This window comes from Schistocerca piceifrons, chromosome 4 (genome assembly GCF_021461385.2).
Source record: "Schistocerca piceifrons isolate TAMUIC-IGC-003096 chromosome 4, iqSchPice1.1, whole genome shotgun sequence".
Taxonomy (NCBI): Eukaryota; Metazoa; Arthropoda; class Insecta; order Orthoptera; family Acrididae; genus Schistocerca; species Schistocerca piceifrons.
The window spans coordinates 439,758,748-439,785,204 of record NC_060141.1 but is presented as its reverse complement, the minus strand read 5'-3'; the positions used below and the strand labels follow the sequence as shown (position 1 = coordinate 439,785,204).

At 41.8% G+C, this 26,457-nt stretch overlaps 1 protein-coding gene across 1 annotated transcript in view; it reads right to left on the bottom strand.

Moving 5' to 3' along the window:
- LOC124795902 (nephrin-like) overlaps window positions 1-26,457 on the bottom strand; it is a 349,584-nt gene that overhangs the window by 315,787 nt on the left and 7,340 nt on the right. The window contains exon 2 of the mRNA XM_047259981.1: window positions 10,653-10,763. Within this exon, the coding sequence (XP_047115937.1) occupies window positions 10,653-10,763 (111 nt within the window). The remainder of the gene's footprint in view (window positions 1-10,652; window positions 10,764-26,457) is intronic.

Below are 26,457 nucleotides of genomic sequence, written 5' to 3'. Positions count from 1 at the left end.
CGTCCGTAGATTGTGCTGCCTTCTTTTATCTGACCTTAGACCTTAGCTGCCTGTCCCACGTGACTACAACCGTAAGGGACCTTCACAGGCCGATCCTGGAGTATTTTCTGAACACCACTTTGAGAGCTGTCAATACTCTCTTACGATTTAAAGGTCGGCTACAGCGCGCATACACAAGCTCTGGGATCTAAGATATTGTTGTTGCGCTTCGCAGGGCACGGATTAACTAGTGGCAGTTTTGAAGCCAGTGTAGGAGCCCGCCGGCTGTGGTGCGCATGTGTGTTGGGCGAGGGGTCGTCGCCGAGCTGCCGTACTGCTGTGTCCGCCAGTAGCGACACAGGACTTGGTATTGAGTTGATATTTGTTATAATATTCTGCGCGCTTATTAATTTAAAGAAAAGGGTTTGTGTATATGCAAAGCAGCAGACGGTAATTTTGATAATGATAGGAGTTGAATTCTTAAGGGAAACCATTGCTAGGCGAGTAGATTAAGTATTGATTTTTGTCATTGATTTCTTTTGTAATTGTCAGGGAAATGTTTCACTTTGTATTTAATTGAGACGTATTTGTCTGTCTCAAGAGTTTTATTAATTTGTAATATTGCTTTAATGCCACTGGAGGCAGATTTACATACGAAGCGATTATTCAAAGAGCTTATAGCGTTTTGTTAACTGAATGAGAGAGAATCGCTTTCGGAACATAGTTTTTGAAAAAAAGGAATTACTTGTTTGGGTTATCATTTATCGAGTTTAGATTTGACCAAAACCTTTCTCTTGAATTATATGTAGATGTAGTAAGCAGCAGCAGCCGCAGCAACAGCAGGAGCCGCCATACAGAACATGCATTGCACTCAGCATGAATAATAGGTTTTTTTATGTTTTTGTTAAATAATGGAATGCAGCAGATCAAGCAGTGGCAGCAGAAAGACCAAGTGAGTTATCTGTTGTGCACAAGACCAGTTAAAAAAAAAGTTTAGGCGATCTCTGTAATAGTAAAGTTAACAGTAGTGCTAGCACGAGATTTTCAGTAGAAAACACGAGATAAGAAGATAGAGCTCTCGACTTTCAACTTGTTATGGCTTTAATTTGTGCTTTCCCCTTTTTTAATATTGAAGTAGTGTGCTTGGCCTTCCCTAGTGTATTAATGCTGTTTTAATTATTGATATTAGGCTTCCAACCGTGTTTTATTTAAAATTCTTGTTGCTCTGTATTTAGGCGATCAAACGCGTTTGTTTCAGAATCTGTGACTTTAATATGTAAATCGTTGTCTAACGTTTCCCTTTAATTATCTTGAATTCTTGAAAAGGCCTTCAGCCGTCTACTGTAAATGTTTATCTTAAGGTTGTCTTTAATTAGTCTTGAGTAATTGTTTGGGCCTTCAGCCGACAAGATACTTCAAGTTTTCTTAAGATATTTTTCTGCTGTACTGTGTAAAAGATTATCTTTGAAGCCTCTCTTTTATTATGTGAAGAATATTTATTTGGGGGGTGGAGGGCGGGCGGGGGCCTGCAGGCGAAGAATTAACTGGAATTTTCCTTAGTATGGCCTTTAGCCGGAATTGGCAAATGCTTGGTTTTTAAAGAATTCCTTAACTGATCTGAAATATTATTTTGACCTTCAGCCGAGAAGATATTGTAATTTTGCTTAAGTAAGGCCTTCAGCCGTTACTTTAAATCCTGGCGTCTTAAAAGCAGTCACTCAAACTTGGGCCCTCAGCCGTGAAGTGATCTTTGCTGTTTTAAAGAGAAAACTGTCAACTGGTTTGAGCAATAGAGTTGTGTGTGTTCTTGTATAACTAACAGTAATTGATCTTGGCCGCTTTCCACAACCTTATCCTGATCCGCTGTGTATTCCGAAACCAGATTTCAGTTTGCTTGAGCATTAACAGGAGACTGAAAATCACCACAAATTCTAAGTGATCCATTTAGTTTCACTAGGACCATGAACTCAGGCTACTGGCTAGACGATATTGGTGATGTAACTCCCATCCATACTTTGCTAACTACTGAGTTTTGCTTTAACTTACTCATGTATGGCGAAAGGTACCTGAGAAGCTGTACAACAGTTGGGCGCTGCTGATTGCTTTAAAGATACGTGGGTCTGCGGCACTGCTGCAAAACATAATATAACTTCAAACAGTTGTTTAAATTGGGCAGATTAAGCAACAAGCCCTTTAAATGGTATCACAGTTGAAATTAGATTCACCTGGTCCTGAATTCGAAAAGGAAAGATCGCAAAAGCGTCTAAGCCAGAAAGGTTGTTCAAGGTTGACTGCTAGGATGGTTAGTTGCCGAGCTACTATTTTATAGTTAGCTTTGACTACGATCTGACTCTGCAACAGGATAGACTGGCGACTGGTGGTCATCACCTTGTGCTGATGGGACTTCACTTGTAGGGAACCAATGCGCCGGCACGTGTCCTCATTAATCAGGGATACGGCTGTGCCGGTATGAAACTGGAAATCGACCGTCACTCCATTAATGTCCAGTTGCAACACGACCCTCTGCGTCCCGTCTGCTACTCCCAGGAGCACCGCACGATAGCGACAGCGTGCTGATAACCGATGTTGTTAACACACTTCGGCAAAGGCAGACATTCGTGAGCTGCCTCGGTTAGCGGCATGCAAAACAAGTGACGTCACGGAAAGGACACTGACGCCGTTGATGGCGTGGGCCGCAATTTGGACACTATTTGATGGCCCGCCCTGTTCTGGAACCTTTAACAACAATGGAGAAGGAACCGTTGCACGAACGTCCGTTTGCTTTGGGACATGCAGATAGCGAAAAAAGCCGACGCAGTAACTTCTCTAACAGGAGCGACACAATTGATAATATGCCAGATTAACGGTTTCACTTACAGTACGCCACAGTGTTAACAGGAAAAATCACACTTGTACGCCAAGCCTTGCAAATCGTCACAGATGCCTCGTAGGATTGCGTACGTTGTTTGACATACTCATTAAACTTGTGCCTGCTTGTGACGACGTGATTTTGGTGACCCTAATAGTAATTCAGCTAATCACGGACCTGAGAAAAACTCAAACCACTGAGGTGTGAGAGTAGGTGTAGTTTCTGCACCACCTTGTACATTTATTTCTAGAGTTCCACTAACGTTAGTGTCAGTCATTGGACTTGCCTTGTAGTGAAGGACCAAACGATATAAATAAACCTGTCAATTCCCGTTTGCCTCGTAGAAGTAGATGAGCGGAAGAGGGGAGGCGAGGCTGCCGACTGTTGGTGATTTCGCAGCAATAATAACAGCATTTTTCTCTGTTGATGGAGGAATTCTCATTCTCATTTTCGTTTTCTTCAGTTGCTCCTGAGGCAGGTTCTGCTACTTGGGCTGCAGCTGCTGCTGCCACAACTTCAGAAACTCGGAATCCATGCACGGTTAGAAAGCTCTCTTTGCCACTTTTCTATTCTACTCTAAGTAGATTTAACACAGTTTATGGTAAATCGCACCAGCTTTAACACAGGGACTGGTCTTGCAACAGGCGGTTCCTCTGGTGAATGGCGGTGAAGTTTATTAAGGGAATGGCTTACCGAAGAAAAAATCAGAGAGTAGCAGAGTAGTCTTAAGCGTATACAACGGTCCAGAGAGCAATCCGAATCAATAACGTAAAAAAAAAAGCAAGCTCAAAACTCTGCTCTTCAATGGTGCGTGACTAAAGGGTTGAAAGACTAACAAGAGGCTGACTGGGAAATGTCGAGCTGCAATATTTACCGGCAGACTCAAGTCAGTGGACAGTTCCGTGTGATATGCTTCTCGTGGAGGAGCCTCGTGCGGGAGCAAGTTGAAGCTTAAGTGTGTAGACCGATTGATCTGGTCTAAAATGATCTGGGCTGAGCGGCGAATCCGAATTATTGTCAGATAATGAAGAAGAAAAGTTATGCTTTATTTTCGTCAAACAACGTGGGCATTCAGGGCAGAGTATTAGCTCATTTTCCGTAAGTATAGAAAGGAAATCGATGTGTCCTTTTCAAAGGAACTTAACAAGCAGCTACGATAAACTTGTCAGAACTACCGAATGGGGCTTTGAGCTCCAATTCCCTTCAGTGCCGGTCCAGTGTTACAAGCACTGGGTCATTGCGATCGGAAGGTATTATGACTGCGCGAGCATTCATTTCCTTCTTTTTATTTTTTCTCTTGAGTGTGGTACAAATATACTGAATAAACTGTTTTTCTAAAGATAAAAGAGAGATACTGCTCGTTTTTGAAATGACTCCTCTAAAAATTCCTAGGAAGAAAACCTTTCGACAACAGACCTGGGTTCAATTACTGTCACTTAGCTGCATACATGGTAAAGACTACAGCAGTAGAATAAGACGGACGCAACCCACTTTCGCTATACTCGATACGTTGCTTGTAGAGCGGAAAGGTAGCTGTTGACGTGGCTTCAAATTACTATTTCCATTATATTTCTTTTGTCAGTGTATATCCATAACATGAACGTTCTGATAGACTTTGTTTTAGACGTGATTGAATAACGCTGAAACCTAATACGCACTTATATTTGTGTAAACTAGCGCTCAATCGACAAAGCGATTTTTTTATCAGCTTTCTCGCTGTGCTACTATACTCGCACTTTTCTGGTGACGATAAATCTCTGTAAAGCACTGCGTCGTCGGAAATAAGCAACGTTGCTAGAGAACTGTATTTCTTTCCTACCGTGTTCCTGTAAAAGTAATGTGCCAATATTTCTTCCAACGAAACAGCAAGGAACAACCCAACACCACATCGGATACCTAAGTCAATAAAAGGTTAACTTATTTGGAACGGCACAACCCCATTCACCTTCTGTACAAGCACTTTCATATTTCATTTTTCTAAGAGAAAATTAACACCAAGTCATCTTGTTATGTTACATAATGACGGAAGCACAGAAAGAAAGATTTATATGAAAAGTTCTTGGGCTACTGGGGACTACTTCAGTATTGACAGGGGACAGCAACAGGAACACGTGCGTAACTGAGAGGACATACCTTTAGTCTCTGTGGAGTACTATGTTCCCCATATTTTAAAAGTAAAAATTTTGTACTGGAGCGGACATGAGACTGCGGCTCGAAAAGTACATATCCCCTTAGTCAAATGACGGCGCCATTTGACGTCTAACTCGGTATTTATTCGTTCTTCCATAATTAGTGGTGGATTTTTTAAGCCATTATCGAATGCTTAACTTGATGAAAAAGCAGAACAAGTTAACCACCACGAAACGGGAATACAGTAGTGTGAACATAAAGTAATGGGAAGGTAGTTTGCTAGAAAATGCTGCAATACGTATGAAAATGATAGTATTTTATATTCATATTATTTGTTTCCTTTGGTTTTAGTTTAAAAGCTGTACGGTTCTTGATGGTATGACACGTTGTGTGTGCATATAAGGAAAGAAAAATGTGCGAAGATGTGACGCTGGCCAAAGAATAAAACTGAGGACTAAGTTCAGAGATTTATGAACGTGTGTTTAATCACATGCATAAAGGAAAACAATATAAATAGCAAGGAATAAAAAGAAAATATAAATTTTTAAAAATATGTGAAACAAAATTGGAAATTTTCACTTAGTGTGTGTGTGATACAAATAAAAGTATTTAAAACCATCTTGAATGCTAACCAAGGGTAAGTGATTTAAAAATATGAAAATGTTTTTTCAGAGACCGCTGTCAGTCACAAATAATTGTTGATTCTATTACATTATTTAATAAAGCAACGTCAGGCTACAAAGGCAACAAAAAACATTTAACGAAAATGCTGATACACTCCTGGAAATGGAAAAAAGAACACATTGACACCGGTGTGTCAGACCCACCATACTTGCTCCGGACACTGCGAGAGGGCTGTACAAGCAACGATCACACGCACGGCACAGCGGACACACCAGGAACCGCGGTGTTGGCCGTCGAATGGCGCTAACTGCGCAGCATTTGTGCACCGCCGCCGTCAGTGTCAGCCAGTTTGCCGTGGCATACGGAGCTCCATCGCAGTCTTTAACACTGGTAGCATGCCGCGACAGCGTGGACGTGAACCGTATGTGCAGTTGACGGACTTTGAGCGAGGGCGTATAGTGGGCATGCGGGAGGCCGGGTGGACGTATCGCCGAATTGCTCAACACGTGGGGCGTTAGGTCTCCACAGTACATCGATGTTGTCGCCAGTGGTCGGCGGAAGGTGCACGTGCCCGTCGACCTGGGACCGGACCGCAGCGACGCACGGATGCACGCCAAGACCGTAGGATCCTACGCAGTGCCGTAGGGGACCGCACCGTCACTTCCCAGCAAATTAGGGACACTGTTGCTCCTGGGGTATCGGCGAGAACCATTCGCAACCGTCTCCATGATGCTGGGCTACGGTCCCGCACACCGTTAGGCCGTCTTCCGCTCACGCCCCAACATCGTGCAGCCCGCCTCCAGTGGTGTCGCGACAGGCGTGAATGGAGGGACGAATGGAGACGTGTCGTCTTCAGCGATGAGAGTCGCTTCTGCCTTGGTGCCAATGATGGTCGTATGCGTGTTTGGCGCCGTGCAGGTGAGCTCCACAATCAGGACTGCATACGACCGAGGCACACAGGGCCAACACCCGGCATCATGGTGTGGGGAGCGATCTCCTACACTGGCCGTACACCACTGGTGATCGTCGAGGGGACACTGAATAGTGCACGGTACATCCAAACCGTCATCGAACCCATCGTTCTACCATTCCTAGACCGGCAAGAGAACTTGCTGTTCCAACAGGACAATGCACGTCTGCATGTATCCCGTGCCACCCAACGTGCTCTAGAAGGTGTAAGTCAGCTACCCTGGCCAGCAAGATCTCCGGATCTGTCCCCCATTGAGCATGTTTGGGACTGGATGAAGCGTCGTCTCACGCGGTCTGCACGTCCAGCACGAACGCTGGTCCAACTGAGGCGCCAGGTGGAAATGGCATGGCAAGCCGTTTCACGGGACTACATCCAGCATCTCTACGATCGTCTCCATGGGAGAATAGCAGCCTGCATTGCTGCGAAAGGTGGATATAAACTGTACTAGTGCCGACACTGTGCATGCTCTGTTGCCTGTGTCTATGTGCCTGTGGTTCTGTCAGTGTGATCATGTGATGTATCTGACCCCAGGAATGTGTCAATAAAGTTTCCCCTTCCTGGGACAATGAATTCACGGTGTTCTTATTTCAATTTCCAGGAGTGTAGATTTTAAAGTTGGTCTATACAGTCTTCGCATGCTTTGTGGCCTTTTCTTAATGTAAGCAGCCTTCTATCAAATTAATCAAATATTCCTTTCTATTAGGTTATCCCTCTCTTCCTCCACAGGATGGCGACGGCACATGCCACGAAAGTAAGGAGTAACTGTCTGAGAAGGCATTCACCCACAAATGTAGTTCTCCGTGGGGAAACTATGGACTGAATCGTTACTTTCGTTTGGATTAGCTGTCTGCTGAACGTAAGATAATTTTTCACGCAGCTAAACACATCATAACGACTTCGTAATCTGAAAATCAGTGTAGAACTAAGTAGTAGTCTACGTAAATAGAGCCTAAGTGAAAAAAGCCCTCTTTACTGAATAAAGTTATGAGTTCATTTGCTATACCAAGAATTTTATCACTTTATTTTATTTTTTCTGCCGTTTGTAGTAGTCAGTCCGGAAAGTTTGTAGCTGTCCTTAATGCACTGCTGCTTTCAAATTCTGAAATTTGTTGACTTGCTTTATGAGTATTAAAGCGTCACAAGGGTTACATTCTCTACGATCACCACATCAGTCAGTCCTACGGTGTAATTGTGTCTATCGGAGTACAGCCAGGCGGGAAGGAGAATTAGGCTTTAACATCCGGTTGACATCATCATCATTAACTTCGGAGCACAAGCTCGGCGTATTACAAGAATGAGGAACCATCCCGGCGTTTGCCCGGAGCGATTTCAGTATGCTCACATTCGTAGAGATAGTTGACATTGCAGTTGACAAAAGAAAAGTGTCTACTGAGGTCGAAGTAGAGTGTGATTTTTTAGTTATCTGGACATATTTAACAGGGCTAGGAGAAATAAAGTTAGTTGTCGGGTATTATTACCGGCCACGAGGTTCCAGCGTGACAAATCTAGATTCATTCAGTCTACACTCTGTATCGCAGAAGTACCCGGATAGTGCTATATTAGTTGGAGGCGACTTCAACGTACGTAGTACAGACTGGGATGTCTACGGATTCATTACAGGTGGTACAGACAAGCCGTCGTGTGAATTGCTTTTGAACACATTATCCGAAAACTGTCTTGAGCACCTAAATCGACAACCAACGCGTAATGGAAATATTTTAGATCTGGTAGCCACGAACAGACATCTTCGACGGTGTCAGTGTTGAGACAGGGATTAGTGATCATGATGTTGTCATTACGACTATGGTTACGAAAATTAAAAAGGCGGTCAAGAAGGCTAGGAGAGTATTCTTACTAGAAAGAGCAGATAAGCAGTTGTTAGCATCCCACTTAGTAAATGAATCGACTTCATTTACTTCCGGTACGATGGACGTGGAAGAATTATGAGCAAATTTTAAACAGATTGTAAATCACGCATTGGAGAAGTATGTGCCGAAAAAGTGGGTTACTGACGGAAGAGACCCACCGTGGTTTAACAGCGCAATTTGGAGAATGCTCAGGAAGCAAAGACAGTAGCACTCGCGGTACAAGAAAGATCGGGAGAATGGGGACAGGCGAAATTTAGTAGAGATTCGTGCTGCTGTAAAAAGAGCGATGCGCGAAGCATACAACCACTACCACCTTCATACCTTAGCAAAAGATCTTGCTGAGAACGCAAGGAAATTCTGATCTTACGTAAAATCGGTAAGCGGGTCGAAAGCTTCCATCCAGTCACTCACTGATCAGTCTGGTCTGGCAACGGAAGACAGCAAAACGAAAACTGAAATTTTAAATTTAGCATTTGAGAAAACTTTCGCGCAGGAGGATCGTAAAAACATACCGCCGTTTGAGTCTCGTACAGGTTCCCGTATGGAGGACATAGTGATAGACATCCCTGGCGTTGTGAAGCAGTTGAATGGGTTGAAAATAAATAAATCAACAAGTCCTGATGGGATTCCAATTCGGTTTTACAGAGAGTACTCTAGTACATTGGCTTCTTACTTAGCGTGCATTTATCACGAATCTCTTGCCCAACGTAAAGTCCCGAGCGACTGGAAAAAAGCGCAGGTGACACCTGTATATAAGAAGGGTAGAAGGACGGATCCTCAAAATTACAGACCAATATCCTTAACATCGGTTTGTTGCAGGGTTCTCGAACATATTCTCAGTTCGAATATAATGAATTTCCTTGAGACAGAAGTTGCTATCCATGCGTCAGCACGGCTTTAGAAAGCATCACTCCTGCGAAACGCAACTCGCCCTTTTATCACATGATATCTTGCGAACCATGGCTGAAGGGTATCAGACGGATGCCATATTCCTTGACTTCCGGAAAGCGTTTGACTCGGTGCCCCACTGCAGACCCCTAACTAAGATACGAGCATATGGAATTGGTTCCCAAATATGTGAGTGGCTCGAAGACTTCTCAAGTAATAGGACCCAGTACGTTGTCCTCGATGGTGAGTGGTCATCGGAAGTGAGGGTATCATCTGGAGTGCCCCAGGGAAGTGTGGTAGGTCCGTTGTTGTTTTCAATCTACATAAATGATCTTTTGGATAGGGTCGATAGCAATGTGGGGATATTTGCTGATGATGCTGTGGTGTACGGGAAGGTGTCGTCGTTGAGTGACTTTAGGAGGATAAATGATGACTTGGACATGATTTGTGATTGGTGCAAAGAATCGCAACTAACTCTAAATATGGATAAATGTAAATTAATGCCGATGAATAGGAAAAAGAATCCCGTAATGTTTGAATACTCCATTAGTAGTGTAGTGCTTGACATAGTCACGTCGATTAAATATTTGGGCATAACATTGCAGAGCGATTTGAAGTGGGACAAGCATGTAATAGCAGTTGTGGGGAAGGCGGATAGTCGTCTTCGGTTCATTGATAGAATTTTGGGAAGATGTGGTTCATCTGTAAAGGAGACCGCTTATAAAACACTAATACGATCTATTCTTGAGCACTGCTCGAGCGTTTGGGATCGCTATCAGGTCGGATTGAAGGAGGACATAGAAGCAATTCAGAGGCGGGCTGCTAGATTTGTTACTGGTAAGTTTGATCATTACGCGAGTGTCACGGAAATGCTACAGGAACTCGGGTGGGAGTCTCTGGAGGAAAGGAGGCGTTCTTTTCGTGAATCGCTACTGAGGAAATTTAGAGAACCAGCATTTGAGGCTGACTGCGATACAATCTTACTGCCGCCAACTTATATTTCGCTGAAAGAGATTAGGGCTCGTACAGATGCATATAGACAGTCATTTTTCCCTCGTTCTGTTTGGGAATGGAATAGGGAGAGAAGATGCTAGTTGTGGTACGAGGTACCCACCGCCACGCACCGTATGGTGGACTGCCGAGTATGTATGTAGATGTAGATGTAGACAAACTACTTACATGAAACAAGGAGGGCATTCCGTTGAAAGATGTTCCATAGGCCTGTTAAAATTCTAACCTCGAGTTGCACTGTTTGCGGTAAGTCTGCATCGAATGTTTGATTAGTACAATGTATATGACTTCTTTACATAGCAATGTTACTCACCTCCAGAGACCACGCAAGTGAGGGCAATGGTGGCGCCCTCGAAGTAGGGCCCAGCAACAGAAGTCACTTCCTCCCCCTCGTCGGTTACGATACGTGGCACGTCCGGCGGCACTGTTGGCAGATTGAACAGAAGTGTGGATCAACAGTGAGGTAAGAGCCACATTTCATAATGGCTATTACGTTCCTAGTTCATACACATAGTAACACGCTTACTACCGAAAACGACCCAATTCTCACAAGCTAAGAGTATAGAATACGTTAACATATAAAATTCGTCATTTTACCAAGAAAACTTGCAGCCTAACGGAAAGATAAAAGAACTCGACACACAGTAAGTGCCGGCTAGTTCTGCGTTCCTCACATTTGAAATAACTGAAAGAACAGTCAGCAATAGTGGAGTTTGGTGTGAGGAAGTTTAGTCGGTTTATTATATGGGTTTTGTAAATTTTGTACTGTAATACCAAGAACCTTCATCAGAAAGTATTTTTTGTTACTAACATTTCATATCCCTAGATCACAGTCTATTGACCATTGAACAAAAATCACGAATGATTCAATACCAGCAATGAAATCCGGCATTATACGATCACTGGTACTTCCATTCGTTAATAATGACCTATACTTCTTATAGAACTATTGCGGCCAATACACAAATGGTGGGTTATATTTGGAGAAACAGCTGAAATATGCTGAAGAAGATAGATTTGTTTTCGTTTTCTGTCGTCCATTAGTTCCTTTTATATAGTTGTTAGTAGTATCTGCTTCGAGATGTGGTCCGTCCGTGCCGTGCAACTAAATGCTACTAATTAACGTCGTTTGCTGTTAAGTCGTACACATTTCGCTTTTCATTTTTGCGAAGCATCCTCAGTTGCCTGCAATACATGTTTGTTGGATGCATATAACAAATGTATTTGCAGAAGGTAAGAATGTCAGAGTTTTTTCGTCATTCTCTTACTATTAGATGAGAACATTTTCACATACAATGAGCCCTTACATGGAAAAATTATTAAAGGGGTTCATTAACATAATTAACAACTCACTAATCACGTTAACTACAAAACAATAACAGACTGGGAAATAAAACTTAACCAAATTAAATAATAATGTACTCATCTCGCCACCGTTGACACTTTCATAAGAAAAAATATTGTAATTACCCCCTCACATTTCCGCCCTTTTTCCGGAGCATTCCCGAAAACACATAATAACATAGGGTTCTACGTAGCAAACAAATGAATATCAGAATTCATACAGATACCAAGATGCAAACAACAGACGACGAAAAACTCATAGCGGATTGGCAAATTATGGACAGCAGACGTACAGAAGCTACACACATTTCTCAAAAATACAGAGTGTAAAAGTGAAGTGTTATATGAAATGTATCGCAAACGCCGAAAATCGGACATCATGCTGTACACAGGATGACGAGGTACAATTCCATGACAACTTATACGTAATAACAGTATTCACAAAAATCATGAGTAGAGTCAGCCAGCAGTTTCAACTAACGAAACTTGCGCTCCAAAACGTTGTTTCCTACCTAATCATAAAATAATAACGTAAAAACCGTAATATTGTAATATATCTGGAAACACGTTTATTATGTAATTATGGATATCAAAACATTGCTTCGTAAAAGAGGAGTTAAATGCATATGGCATAAACAGAAACAGCCTTTTAATTAGTTGTTTAAACGAACCGCGTTTCCAAGAAGACATTAATAACAGTAAAACATGGGAATTGTGCTACATTTGTAACACTACAGCCGGGCTGGAACTGCTACTGGACGTTGACAGGAAACGACTGTATTTTACACATAGCACGATTATCATTCTTTCCAATTAGTTAGGCTTTGTTGTGATTAAGTGCTTAGTAACGTGTCCTAGTTAAGTGTTCCGTTAATGAAATGAAAGACGATTAGAGATAAACCTGCTGTCGGAAACTTATCATTGTAAAACGTAAACTTTCACAGCTGGTAATGTTTAAATTAATAAAATATTTCTGGCTGTTACGCTGTGGTCAAATAGCTTTCACTTTTTAAAAAAATATTTCGTCTCCATCGGCGGATGACAGCTTCGAGGGGTATCGTAGCTTTTTCGTGTGAACGATTCACACCCTGGCTCGCTACTTACTGCAGCAAAATACCGTTTACACGTGTTCACACGCAGTGGCGTAACATCGCATGCCTTGACTACCCGAGCACAATTGTCCGTTATCGGTTGCCGTCGCCCGCTGTTGCTGTTATCCCATGGTAAACATTTTCTTCAGCACCTGTTTTAAGATATTATTCACGCACGTGTACTGTGCAGATGGATGTTAGGACTAGTTTAAGGTGTCAAAACCAGGATTCATCTAACGCAACAGCAGTGGAATTTCTGTTTATCGCTATGCGTGTGTGGTTTATACAAGTGGGACCAGGTCTAGTGAAGGCGCAGGCAGTGCTTATTGGGTAACCTGAAGCCAACAACAAAGCATGTAGAAGCTGTATCCACACTCCACTATTATAACAGCGGAAATGATTGCTATTTGGAAGTCCCACTATTCACGCAGACGTCCACGTCAGACAGTAATTATCATCTCTCTTAGCCTGTCAGCTCTACAAATGACTCGAAACCATCATAGTAGTTGTACCAACGCCATAGTTGTGGTAATTGTCAACTTTCTGTTTCGTCTGCTGAGGAAGTGTCGCAAAATCATGATTTTATGGATAAAAGGTCGCTCTGGGATACTTACAAATGAACAAGTAGATACCCTAGCAACCAGGCATATCTGCACAGGCTAATTAAATATTATAAACACAGTCTCATTGATATTATTCATAATGTCAGAAAGAGGTTGTCATCCGACAGGCAAGTGGAATTGTCTCGGACATCTAAAATTAATAGCACTCCCTAAACATTAATTCATGCTTCTATTCTATGTGTACGGTAGTATAATAAGGCACAAATGCCAAGAAGATTCATGTCAGTAACAGCAAGGCTGAAATTTAATCACTGTCAGTCCAACGAACACCTAAGAGCCACCCCTCTGTGTGTTTGCGGAGAGGAAGAAGAACTGAACCATATATTTCTACAAGGTCCTCAGAACACGAATCATATATAAGTCTTTGCTATTAATCTTCAAGCTATTAGTCATCATTTGCCAAGCAGCCTCTAGACTTTGTTAGCATCTAACAGTTTTGCAATGTATGATCTACTGTACGAGTTCGTCAACAGCGCCATAATCATGTTATAGTTCCCTACGCTGTTAAACTAAAGCAACAGGTACGTAGAATGCTAGAGGAAGACCAAAGCTCAATCGACTATAACCCTACGTGCTATAGTACAAAATACGGAACGCTCAGATTTTAAATGTGCGTCACTATGTATCTACTATGTGTAAGAGTCTGAATACAGGTGTAACTGTATGTTTGGCTGTAACGTAACTATGGTGCTTGTAAACTGTTCTCCTGTTCTGTCTGGATGGTACTTATTGACCTGCAGACGTATTCAGTTCTCTATCCGCTATTTTTGTAATAGCTCTCGCAGGATGTACGAAGAAAAGGTTTTTGGTAGTTAGGGTACATAGTCGTTACTGTGGATTGAATCTGCAATATCCCAAATGTGTACCATTTGCGAATTATCATTTCTTATTGTGTTAATAGTAGTATTTTTATAATATACGACCAGTGTGTATTCATTGTTACATTTTCGTTTTCATATTCTCTGTTTGTAAATCTTATTTTGTGTTCAGTCAGTACATTGTTAATCAAATGTAACATCGTATGAGGGTACGACTTAAATAATTCCTACACGATAAATTGTCAAAACGAACTGTAAAATGACATTTTCTCTAATTAGCTGGCTATACGATAAAGTTTCATGCTCTTGTCCTTCCTATTGAAATTATTGATATTTTAACAATCCCTATGTCTGTATAGCTTTTCATGATATCCGCTTGTGGCTACCAGCATTTGAGTCCTATCAAAATGAATGCCGTGGTCTCTAGCTGCAAATCTCGAAATTCACCTACATTTAACGAACGCATAATTCTGATGTGAAGTCTGTACGAACGAATTGTCTTTCAAGCAATGTAAATGCATTAAATAAGTTAGATTTTGCATTAACCTCTTCAGAGAAACAAAAAGCTTATCTATAAATCGCATCTTTCGACTTGTCACAGAACAGTACTTCATCTATCAGTTTTGTACTGGGATGTAAAAGTAATTTGGAGATGTTATGATGAACATTGCATTCCAGCATAATCTCAAGAATTGAAGTACCGGTGCATTAGTTTATGAGAACGTAAGGTTATCGGTAACTACTTAGATTATCCATTGAGCCACGCACAGTGTTTAAAATACCAGTGCGCGATGCGACATTTTAACCGGTTGGTACTTAAACTGTAGTTCGGTTTGCTTTCCGACATATGCCTTTCGTTTGAACTTTCACAACTGGCCTCGCTGTGTATGCTTTGCAGTTAACAGTTCCCCGTTTCCCTGAAAAATGACGAGGGTATCCTCTACTGCCAACGGCACCGCCGTTGCGCATGCGCGAAAACCGCTTATTACCTTTCGCCTTTAGAATAAACGACCCTAAAGCGGGCTGTGGACAGCACAGTAATGTCTCCACTGCATGTCGTGGCTGTCACATTATGTAAATGGCCCAGCAGTACGAATACTGCAGTTTAGTGCCGTTTGTTTCTACCTTGTTACTCAACGTCGGCATCAGGTAATTTGAAGCTTTCGTGATAAAGGCGTGCTTCTTGAGGGCAAGCGTGCCTTCTGCGCGTTTAGACGGGCAAGCGCAACTCTTCTGTAGCTCTTCACAATGGCTTGAGGGAGGTAGTGCAACGTAATGATTTAACTTTCAGGTAACTTTCTTTTTTTTAAGAGAAATTTCGTCCATGGCTGTCCGTCACAGTGTCTAACAGATTAAGAACAGTATCTTCAATCACAGTGTTATACTAGCGGAAAAGTTCTCCTATCGGAGCACAAAAAATGCGAATTTGTTCCTGTTTGTTCAAAAAACTCTGACTAAAAAGTAGGGTACCAGCTGCCTCATTCAATCTTCCTCAGTACCTTTAAAAATTTTCCCAAAAGTTTTGGTGTGCGAAAATATTTGCGCTTTTTTTAACATGCGACTCACCCGAAACTCTCACATGTACTTCAGATACACTCAGACTCACTAGTCAATCGCTGTAAGTCACTTGTACCCATCCACTCCCAGCTGGCCTTTCTCACTCACTCATACAGACAAGCTCATTATCGTTATCTCTTTATGTCCCTTTCTCATTTTTTTCCTTGTCATAATCAAAGTAACATTTGTTCTGTCCAACTACTACAGTCACCTCTCACTGTCACTGTTTCTCCCTTGCTCTCTTACAACTAATATCTCATTCCTTCTCCATGATGCTGCTATCTCTTCTATCACTTCCTCGTTGTCACTGTCACATTTCCTATCTTGCATTATCACTGGGTTTCATCCACTTCCACTTTCTCGTACTCTTTAGTCCTCCCCCCCCCCCCTCCCCACCTATCATTGTTTCCTACACTCTCTTCGTAGCACTATTCAGTCAATGTCAACTATGTTCCACTGACACTGTCTCCCCATTTCTTTAACAATGCCATTGTCTCCCCTCTTTCTGTAACACAACCACTGTCTACCATCTTCCAGTATTTATTACTTTTCCGTTTCTTTGCCACTGCCACTGCCTTCTTCTCTCTCAGGATACAAAATCGCGAATGTACTAGCATTCCAAAATTTTTGTGAAAATTTTTTAAAGGTGCCGAGGAAGTCACAATGAAGCATCTGTTACTCAACTCTTCCTTTAAGTAACAGGAACTTACTCCGGTTTGTGCTCCGATAAGGCCATTACTCCTCTGCTTCCCTTCTTTTCGCTGCTGAAACAGTGCGTGCAAGAGAAGCTCGTTGGTCAGTAAAATGTAGAAAGTTACTTATTTACTCCTCAGACCTGATTTTATGTGCAAGAACAAAAAAAGCTGTGTGTGCTTCAGTACTACAACTTAGGGATCCCAGGTGATAACGGAGACATTTTACAGCATATTTTTCCGTGGTACATCATTGTATAAGCTACGTTTTCGCCTCACACCGGATTTTAAGTGCGTATTTTAGGTGTAGAATTAGTGTAACTTTGAACCTCCGTATTTGGGAAACGGGTAAAGATGTGAAAAAAATTTTCAAGGTTGTTCGAGGCATGGATCTTAGGAATGCTTCGTAAGAACTACAGCTATTTCCTGTGCAAAGGTGTCTCGGAGTCCGCGGCTCCGTTTTGGTAACCAAAACAAAGTTTTAGGGGTGTTTTTCGATAACGGATAAAGATTTTAGAAAACGAGGAAATGAATCTTCGAGAAAAATGCCTAGAGCATATATCGCTAAATTTCAAAATTTTTTTCACTTATTTATTGCTTAGATTTGGCCTCCGATTTTACGTGTAGAAGGAGGGTAACTTTGAACCTCTGTATCTTGAAAACGGATAAAAATATCAAGAAAATGTTCAAGATGTTTCGAGAACGATATCTGGAATACATCGTAAAAATTTCGGCCATTTACGGTGCATAGCCGACTTGGAATCCTCAGCCGGGCTTTTGTCCACTAGTGACAGAGGAAGTATAGCAAAATCCCTTTTTGTGTTTTCCGAGGAACTGCTAATGAACTAATGGTGCTTCTACAAGTGCAAAATCAAAGTCAAAAGTAACCAACCGATTTTCTCCATTTGTCCAAGAAAAGGGAGGTGTCTAATATTCGTACTTTCACCCTTTACTGTGGGGCAGTCACACTAAGACGATCCAGTTTTTGGGCGTAGAAATGGGCCGTAACCCAAACTTGACTATACGTTTTTACAACAAACAGTGTTCGAGTCATAGGCACCGAAAAATCCTGTTTTTATGCAAGCCGTTTTAGAACTTAGTAGGCAAGCATGCTGTCGTACGCATACCGATTTTGGTTATGTGGTTGAACGTTTTTTTGGAGCTACAAATCTGTTTCCTAGGCCTACATTGAGGTTGTTCATTTAATGTTGGGTGATGAGCTTAAAAACTTGTAACGTCCGAAATACTTTAACGCTGTCCTTGAAATTATAAATCCTCCCAATAAACATTGTGCTAATAGAGGGAAATGTAGTACTTTGACGGGAGAGCGTGTGTTACTAACAAAAATATTCCATAAATTGTTTTTCTTTTTCCTCGTCCTAGAGGCGATTACTACACGATGAACATTTTGAGGCCTCGACGTGAAATTGGCGTATGTACCTTTTTGAACAATAATCCTTGTCTATAACTACTCGGTTTTTGTGCTACAAGAAAAGGATTATACACTCCTGGAAATTGAAATAAGAACATCGTGAATTCATTGTCCCAGGACGGGGAAACTTTATTGACACATTCCTGGGGTCAGATACATCACATGATCACACTGACAGAACCACAGGCACATAGACACAGGCAACAGAGCATGCACAATGTCGGCACTAGTACAGTGTATATCCACCTTTCGCTGCAATGCAGGCTGCTATTCTCCCATGGAGACGATCGTAGAGATGCTGGATGAAGTCCTGTGGAACGGCTTGCCATGCCATTTCCACCTGGCGCCTCAGTTGGACCAGCGTTCGTGCTGGACGTGCAGACCGCGTGAGACGACGCTTCATCCAGTCCCAAACATGCTCAATGGGGGACAGATCCGGAGATCTTGCTGGCCAGGGTAGTTGACTTACACCTTCTAGAGCACGTTGGGTGGCACGGGATACATGCGGACGTGCATTGTCCTGTTGGAACAGCAAGTTCATTTGCCGGTCTAGGAATGGTAGAACGATGGGTTCGATGACGGTTTGGATGTACCGTGCACTATTCAGTGTCCCCTCGACGATCACCAGTGGTGTACGGCCAGTGTAGGAGATCGCTCCCCACACCATGATGCCGGGTGTTGGCCCTGTGTGCCTCGGTCGTATGCAGTCCTGATTGTGGCGCTCACCTGCACGGCGCCAAACACGCATACGACCATCATTGGCACCAAGGCAGAAGCGACTCTCATCGCTGAAGACGACACGTCTCCATTCGTCCCTCCATTCACGCCTGTCGCGACACCACTGGAGGCGGGCTGCACGATGTTGGGGCGTGAGCGGAAGACGGCCTAACGGTGTGCGGGACCGTAGCCCAGCTTCATGGAGACGGTTGCGAATGGTCCTCGCCGATACCCCAGGAGCAACAGTGTCCCTAATTTGCTGGGAAGTGGCGGTGCGGTCCCCTACGGCACTGCGAAGGATCCTACGGTCTTGGCGTGCATCCGTGCGTCGCTGCGGTCCGGTCCCAGGTCGACGGGCACGTGCACCTTCCGCCGACCACTGGCGACAACATCGATGTACTGTGGAGACCTCACGCCCCACGTGTTGAGCAATTCGGCGGTACGTCCACCCGGCCTCCAGCACGCCCTCGCTCAAAGTCCGTCAACTGCACATACGGTTCACGTCCACGCTGTCGCGGCATGCTACCAGTGTTAAAGACTGCGATGGAGCTCCGTATGCCACGGCAAACTGGCTGACACTGACGGCGGCGGTGCACAAATGCTGCGCAGCTAGCGCCATTCGACGGCCAACACCGCGGTTCCTGGTGTGTCCGCTGTGCCGTGCGTGTGATCATTGCTTGTACAGCCCTCTCGCAGTGTCCGGAGCAAGTATGGTGGGTCTGACACACCGGTGTCAATGTGTTCTTTTTTCCATTTCCAGGAGTGTACATATTTAAGACAAGTGCTTCTGATTCGAAGGAGAGAGGAGTTCATTATATTGCCAGGCCTAGGTGGAAAGGAAAATCGCCTAGGATCTTCTCTACTTTCTCAATACGGGGAAGCTTGTTTTTGATAGAAACACTGGGTGGATGAATTTTAAAAACTCTTGGCTGCAAGAGTGACTGCATTTTAGTATCACTCGGCTCTCTGATATGAAAACGGGAAGCAAAACAGCAGCGGAGGAGAAACTGAGTCTACATGCCACAAGAAATACATATGTACAGGATGTTTCAAATTCTTTGAGACAAATGTGTAGGGGGTGATGGAACACTTAATGGGGACAAACATATGTTACAGATAAAATGTTTGCTTCCTCGCTACGCTAGGCATTCTTCTTTACTGGTTATGCCCGTGAGAGGCTGTAGGGCGTAGGTACTCTTTGGGGTGGGTATGCAAAGTGTGTTGCCTACAATCCAGTCATCCGGTCCGTGAAAAAGGACCTGGGCTGCGCAAAATTAAAGCTCCTGGTTCTCTTCTAACATAGCTTTCTATACTTGGAGGCACTGGTTACTAGGTTTTCTTGTTGGAGACACTGTATCACTATAGTTATCCGGATATTACTCCCCGCCAGTTGGGTGAATTGTTCGAGGGCCCGCAGATACTAAAGGACGCCTAACGTCACTGCAAAGAGTCAGTGAAAAATATTTCTCTAGCAAAAATTATTCCCCATGACGTGATATTTAACCCCTATACTTTCGATACAAAGACTTTGAAACACCCTGAATGAGTTCCGTACGTCCCTTAGCATTTATCTCTCTTACCATAGCAGTTACTTGGTCAAAAATCTAATAAGTATCATAATTACAATCATGTTTTCATCCAATATTATTCCGGATTATAAACTCAAGTAGACAGTTGCAGTTAGTTACAATCATCTTATCATCCAGTACCCGTGTCGGTTTTGTTATGGAACTATAAACTCAACTTGATGTACAGTAGTAAAATTTCAATGATTTTTAAGTGACATTTGCCTATGTACATGTAATTCCGTTTCCCTTTTGTCACACGCGTTTTGCCTTAATTTATTACGGACAGAAATACATACTCATTTGTACTTACACGCATCACTTAACAGTTACATATTCTCCATTTGCAGTAATATGCTACTATTATTTATGAATCTCGTACTTTCTTAGTTATATGTTTACATAGAACTTTTAGTGGGTTACGTAGAATGTTATCTAACAGGACAGCATTCACACATGTGCGGAAGACCAACATACATTGTAAGTAATAAAATACACGTATTCAGCAAGAAATTACCAGGAGCAGATCTGTTCTCACTTTTTAAGTACCTTGGCGCAGTACGCGAGCTAAGAGTGCATCATTTAACTACAAAATGTGTATTTCTAGCCACATGAGATACCTCAATAAATAAAAATTTAGTGCCAAAAGCCATATATATTCAGTTGAAGATAAACAGACAGTACATAGAAATCATCAGTATAATATTAGTTGCATATGAGGACGAACAGATCGACAGCAATACGCCAATCCGGAATAATGACTTACAATATTACGCAGACAAATCATACTTATTCACTTGTTCACCCTTGTTACCTGAAATACTTGACTGCTTAGTTTTATATGTTTGTTTCTACCTTCTAGAAATTTTAACTGCTCTTCTCCCAATACAGTTTTTCAAAGTGTTTAATCGGAATTAAGAAATACCCTGTAAATTATGTGGGAATGAGACTCCCCTAAATATCAGATACAGTGTCATCTATAAAAGCTACCCATTACTTTTATTTCCTAAAACCATTTGCCACACCTAAGCTACATAATTTAAACGTACTATCAAAAAACACTACAGATCTTCCAACTAAATATGACTGATCAAATAATTTTACCTGTATTACAGACCACTGGTGAGGCCTAATATGAATAGGTGAAACTTGTCTAGTTAGAAACAAAATATACCTTCTGTTGTTAAAGATGAAAGTTTTCTGATCCAGATGATATACATAACCGAAGTAACAACTGCGGATGAACGGCTGCAGATATTAGCAATGTATTGTAAGCCTTAACACAGAATTGGGAAGGTTTTCTTTTTTCGTCAGGTGTGGGTGTTGGGTCCTCCTTCCAATAGTGACGAGCGCTTGCTGCGTGTGATGAGTTGTAGATAACGTGATCAGCAAAGGGGAAATGTGGAGAAGGGGATGGGGGACGGGAGTACGTGGTGCGAGTGTGTAGCCTCTGTCGGCAATAACCGATCCTCAACATTCAGTATCTTGGACGGACCACCATCAACAATGTCACATTTATTCGAGCCATGTGGCTCAGAGGAGACGTCATCGATCTACTCCTGTTCAAGCAGCGTCGGTCTGCGAATTCCCTACATATGCTTGGTTATTACTGCCACACTTAGAGACTTCATCTGCTGCTCTTTTACTCAGCACCAAACTTTTGCACTGCGCTGAAAATAAAATGATGTTTGTACTACGTCATGTGTAATCAGTATAATGAATTCATTCCGCTGGAGTAATTATTCATGGTGCTGCAATTTTAATGACTGCCGTGATGAATGTTATTATGACGTTTTAGCACCAATAAAAGTTTTATAAGACGCGGGAGACACCAGGTGAGAAACTAAACATTCCAAGGCTCCTTTCGTATCTTCAAGCGTGTAATATTTTGAATTTTCTGCGTAGCTTTCATTTCTGGTAATTACTAATTCAACAATCTGGAGACTCGCCTACCTTTTCCTATTTCTGTAAGTGTTCAATCGTCGCGGTTCTTCCTTTATACTATGAATGATTCCTTTCAACGTTGCCTTTCAGTAGCAGTAAACTTCGACGCTCTAGCAGAAATAATCGAGCAGATTACTTTCTTTTATTATAATCGTGTTCTTACTGCAACAGTTCATTTCCGTTTTCCTGCCTGATACGCGTTTCCTTCCTTATGAGGCACATGAGTCCACGAAATCCATAGCGTATAAGAAATAATATAGTGTATAGTGTAAGAAATAATATAAATCATTTATGATATATATCTTCCGAAACATTATTGGTTTAGGTATTACATAGAAAAAATCTGTCATTTTCTAATTTCTAGAAGGAATTGTTTCTATCATGCTTTTATTTTACATTAGTTTTCTACAACCGCTCCTTCGAAGCATAGTGAACACGAAGGCAAATGGATTCTGTGTGGATTCTGTGTGACTTGTACGTTGTTTATAGTACTACAGTTATTTAATACAACAATATACAACAATTACTTTTCAATTGAATAGCGGTCCTCAGCATCCGTAACAAATTACAAGTGGGTACTTTAGTGACCCCCACTCTCGCATCCAGGAGTGTTGCTCCCTCTTTATGATGACCATGAATTTCCTGTTACAGGACAATTTAGTACTTTGACTTGTCGTGAGCTTTTATTTTGCTCATTGATTCAGCAAAGCTCGAGATATGCTTTCAGCAGTTCCCTTTTTTAAATCAAACAATACTCAATACACTGGCACTGCACAAATCTTTAAACAACTCGAAATAGCACCAAATCCTTCACAGGAATCAATGTCATTGTAGAAGTTCTCACAGACGAAAGCACACATGGCGTTCATAGAATTCATAACAGAATTATGAGGAGATGTTTTAAAAGAAATGTCCACGGTGATGTATGTAAAGCATCACTGGCAGAAGGAATTCTTTAGGCTAATTAAAGTACGTAATTTTTAAACTTAATTATAAGTAAAGTGAACAAAGACTTAAATAACGATCTTCTGATTTCCATAACGACATCATTTTTCTCAAAATATTAGGAAAACGTAATTTACTCAGCAGTAATATCACATTTACGTAGAAGCAATTTATTTACGACATAATGTGGGTTCTAGAAGGGTTGCTCTATTGAGAAAGGTACACGTAATTATACATTACCTCACTAAATATTACAAGCCTTAAATGATAAAATATCGCAAGTTGTTATTTTTACTGAACTGTCCAAATTGTTCGATATTTAGACCATATTACCCTCATAGAGAAAGCTGTTTTAACTAACTAATGTCGCTACAAGTAACTAATTTGAATCATACCTAACAAACAGAATGTAAAAAGTTATACTTAATAATTCAATATTGCGATGAGAAAATTTTAGTGACTAGGGAGAAATTATGGAGTCTGTCAGGGTTCTATTCTGGATCCATTCGCGTTCCTTACATATATGAATTATCTTCAGCTTACATTCCCGAAGTAAAACTTGTCTTTTTCGCAGATGGGCGTAGTGCTGTACTAAATACTGCAAGAGAGAAAGCAACAGAAGACATTCTTAACGAAGTTTATCAAAGCAATATTAAGTGGTTCACTGCAAACTTACTTACCCTTAATTAGGAGTAAACATATTCTGCTCAGTTTTGTATATTAATAGGGCCATACCAATTACTGAGGCACTAAACAAGGTCGGATTTTCCAGATTTCTAGGTGCACATAGTGAAAACGTGAACTGAGAAAATCGTATCACGGACTGGCTACCATATTTAACTTATTTTCACTCCATAATATATTAAGGAATAATTTTCAGAGGTAATTCATCACTTAAAAATATTGACTGCTCAAAAGGAAACAATCAGATAAATACGATTTCACCTGTACTCATCCTGTAGGTACAGCTTCAAGGAATCGGGCTTTTTATCTGCACCTTCACAACATATCACTGATAAACCACTGGCCACTACTACGCTGGATGCCGCCAGGTGGAGGTGTCAGCACTGGACACGATAACAAATGTATGTAAGCCAGCATACAGGTACTGTAGGGAAGCAGCCTACTCACGCTGTAGTAAATTCACATCAGTTTCCATTGTGTGCCAGCCAGTCTGCTGTAACTAGCTCTGACGTCATAAATGTTGCGCAATACCTTAAAAATCAAGCAAATGACTTAAAACTTTTCTAGCATGTCAGAAGTAATACTAAACTAATGTGTGTTAAATATCAGTTTGATAACTTCAGCCATTTTCGAAATTTGGACGTTTTTCTGAAAAAAATCATTGGCGCAACAGAAAAGAGCTAGAGACTTCAAAATTTATATTTAGATTCATCTTTCATAATGATTTAATAAAAACAGTACTTTGGATTTCACAAATTAAGATTTTAGTGGAAATTCATGATTTTCTGGTTTTCGTCTCAAAACTGAAGGAAGCAAGATAGATTAAGTAGGCTAATAAATAAGGCTAGGATGTTTTGATTTAAATAGGTTGGAGGTCCGCTATGACTATGAAGATGTGAAAAGCTTCTTTTGAATACCTATAAAATTATAGCGATAGCGGATCTCAAAAGGGCCAGTTCAGAGCTCATCTACTGCGTGCAGTGTAATTAAATTAATTCTCTCGTCCAAAATATTTAACTTAGCCACGTCAAAAATTTATTATCAATACTTGCCTGCATGCTGAATGCACATTTAAATTAAGAGCTTCATCGGCCATCAGCATAAGAAGCTATAATTTATTATGTAACTTGAAGTGGTGCGTTACTAGCCCAGCGGCTAGTTGGGAGAGCCGATTTGATCAGGCGTTCCCTTAGCCGTCCGCACCGCGGCTTTATATATAAGAACGCTGCGAGAGGAAGCAAGGCCCCAGTTCTCTCCAGACGCTGAATAACACGCCATCTGTGTTGGGAGTCGCGTCGCATCGGTATCACTGCTACAAACAGCCTCGGGTGCCGTATTAAGTTACTAGAGATGCGCGGAACCATGAAATCATTTCAAGTGAAGGGTTAATTCTGGGATGATTTTCATTATCTAGCTTCAGTTTGCGTATTGTCGTATTTTCACGTGCCTCCGCGGGACAGACATTCTACCAATTATTTAGCGTAGCGTTTGCTGAAATAATCTCATCAAATTATGGCGAGCATTCATTTCAACATTTAATTCGGACATTTATAGTTGCATCAGCGCATTAGACTCTGAACTGCTCTGTCAGTTAGGTTGAAGGGATACTTGTGTTTTTTATCAGTGAATTTCAGAATATACTCAACTATTTTGGAAAAATCGTTTTTGATTAGAAATCCCGGACAATCTCCTAATTCCTCAGAGCTATAAGCTGCAGCTATAATGGTATTCTCAGATGAAGTGGGCACTAGGAACTCTAATTACAGGCTTCACGTTTTGTTAAATCACTTTCTGGGTGCTAAAAAGTAAATAGAGAGCCAGTGTTGATAACGGCGAAAGACAGCATTAACAACATTCTAAAAGCCTGAAACTGATTCAACATGCAAGCATTTATACAGTAATTTATTTTTTTACAACTTAATCGCCGCCCCACAGTATGGTAGATCATACTTGCAACGATATGGTCTGAAAATGGGGAAATCCATTGAGATAAGCGACTTTGGCAAATGGCAGATTATTTTTACACTGAGCCTGTGAAAGAATATATCGAAAACGGTGAAACTGTTTGAAGGTTGCGCGCTACTATAGTGACCATCTACGGAAAGAGGTAAAGCGTGAAACTAGAACTAGGCGCTAAATGGTGGGAAGTCCAGGATTCTTCACAGAACATGATGTTTGGAGGTTTCCCAGCTCTGTAACGTAGGATAGATGGTGTTCTGAGGCATCTCTGCCGAAAGAGCACAAAGCTGGTTCACGCACAAATATTTCGGAGCACACCGTTCATCGTATATTGTTAAAGATAGAGCTCCGCAGCAGACCACCCCTAAGTGATCACATGTTGACATCCTCAATGACAATTGTAGTGGACACGGGCCATCAGGGTTCGACCGTCGATCAATGGAGACGTGTCGGTTCTTCGGATGAATCATACTTTTGCTACACTAAGTCGATGGTCGTCTCCACAAACGCCGTCATCGAAGTGAACGGCGGCTCCAAACGTGCAACGCACCGTGGACGAAGACTGGTCGTTGGAGTATTATTCTCCAGCGCTTGCATGGGACCTGTGATAGTAATCGAAGACATGCCGACAGCTGCGAACGACCTGCATCCCTTCATGCTTAACATCTTCCCCGACGGCGATGTCATCTTTCAGCGGTAAAATTGTCTGTGTGTCATAGCTATAACCGTGAAGCAGTGGTTTGAGGA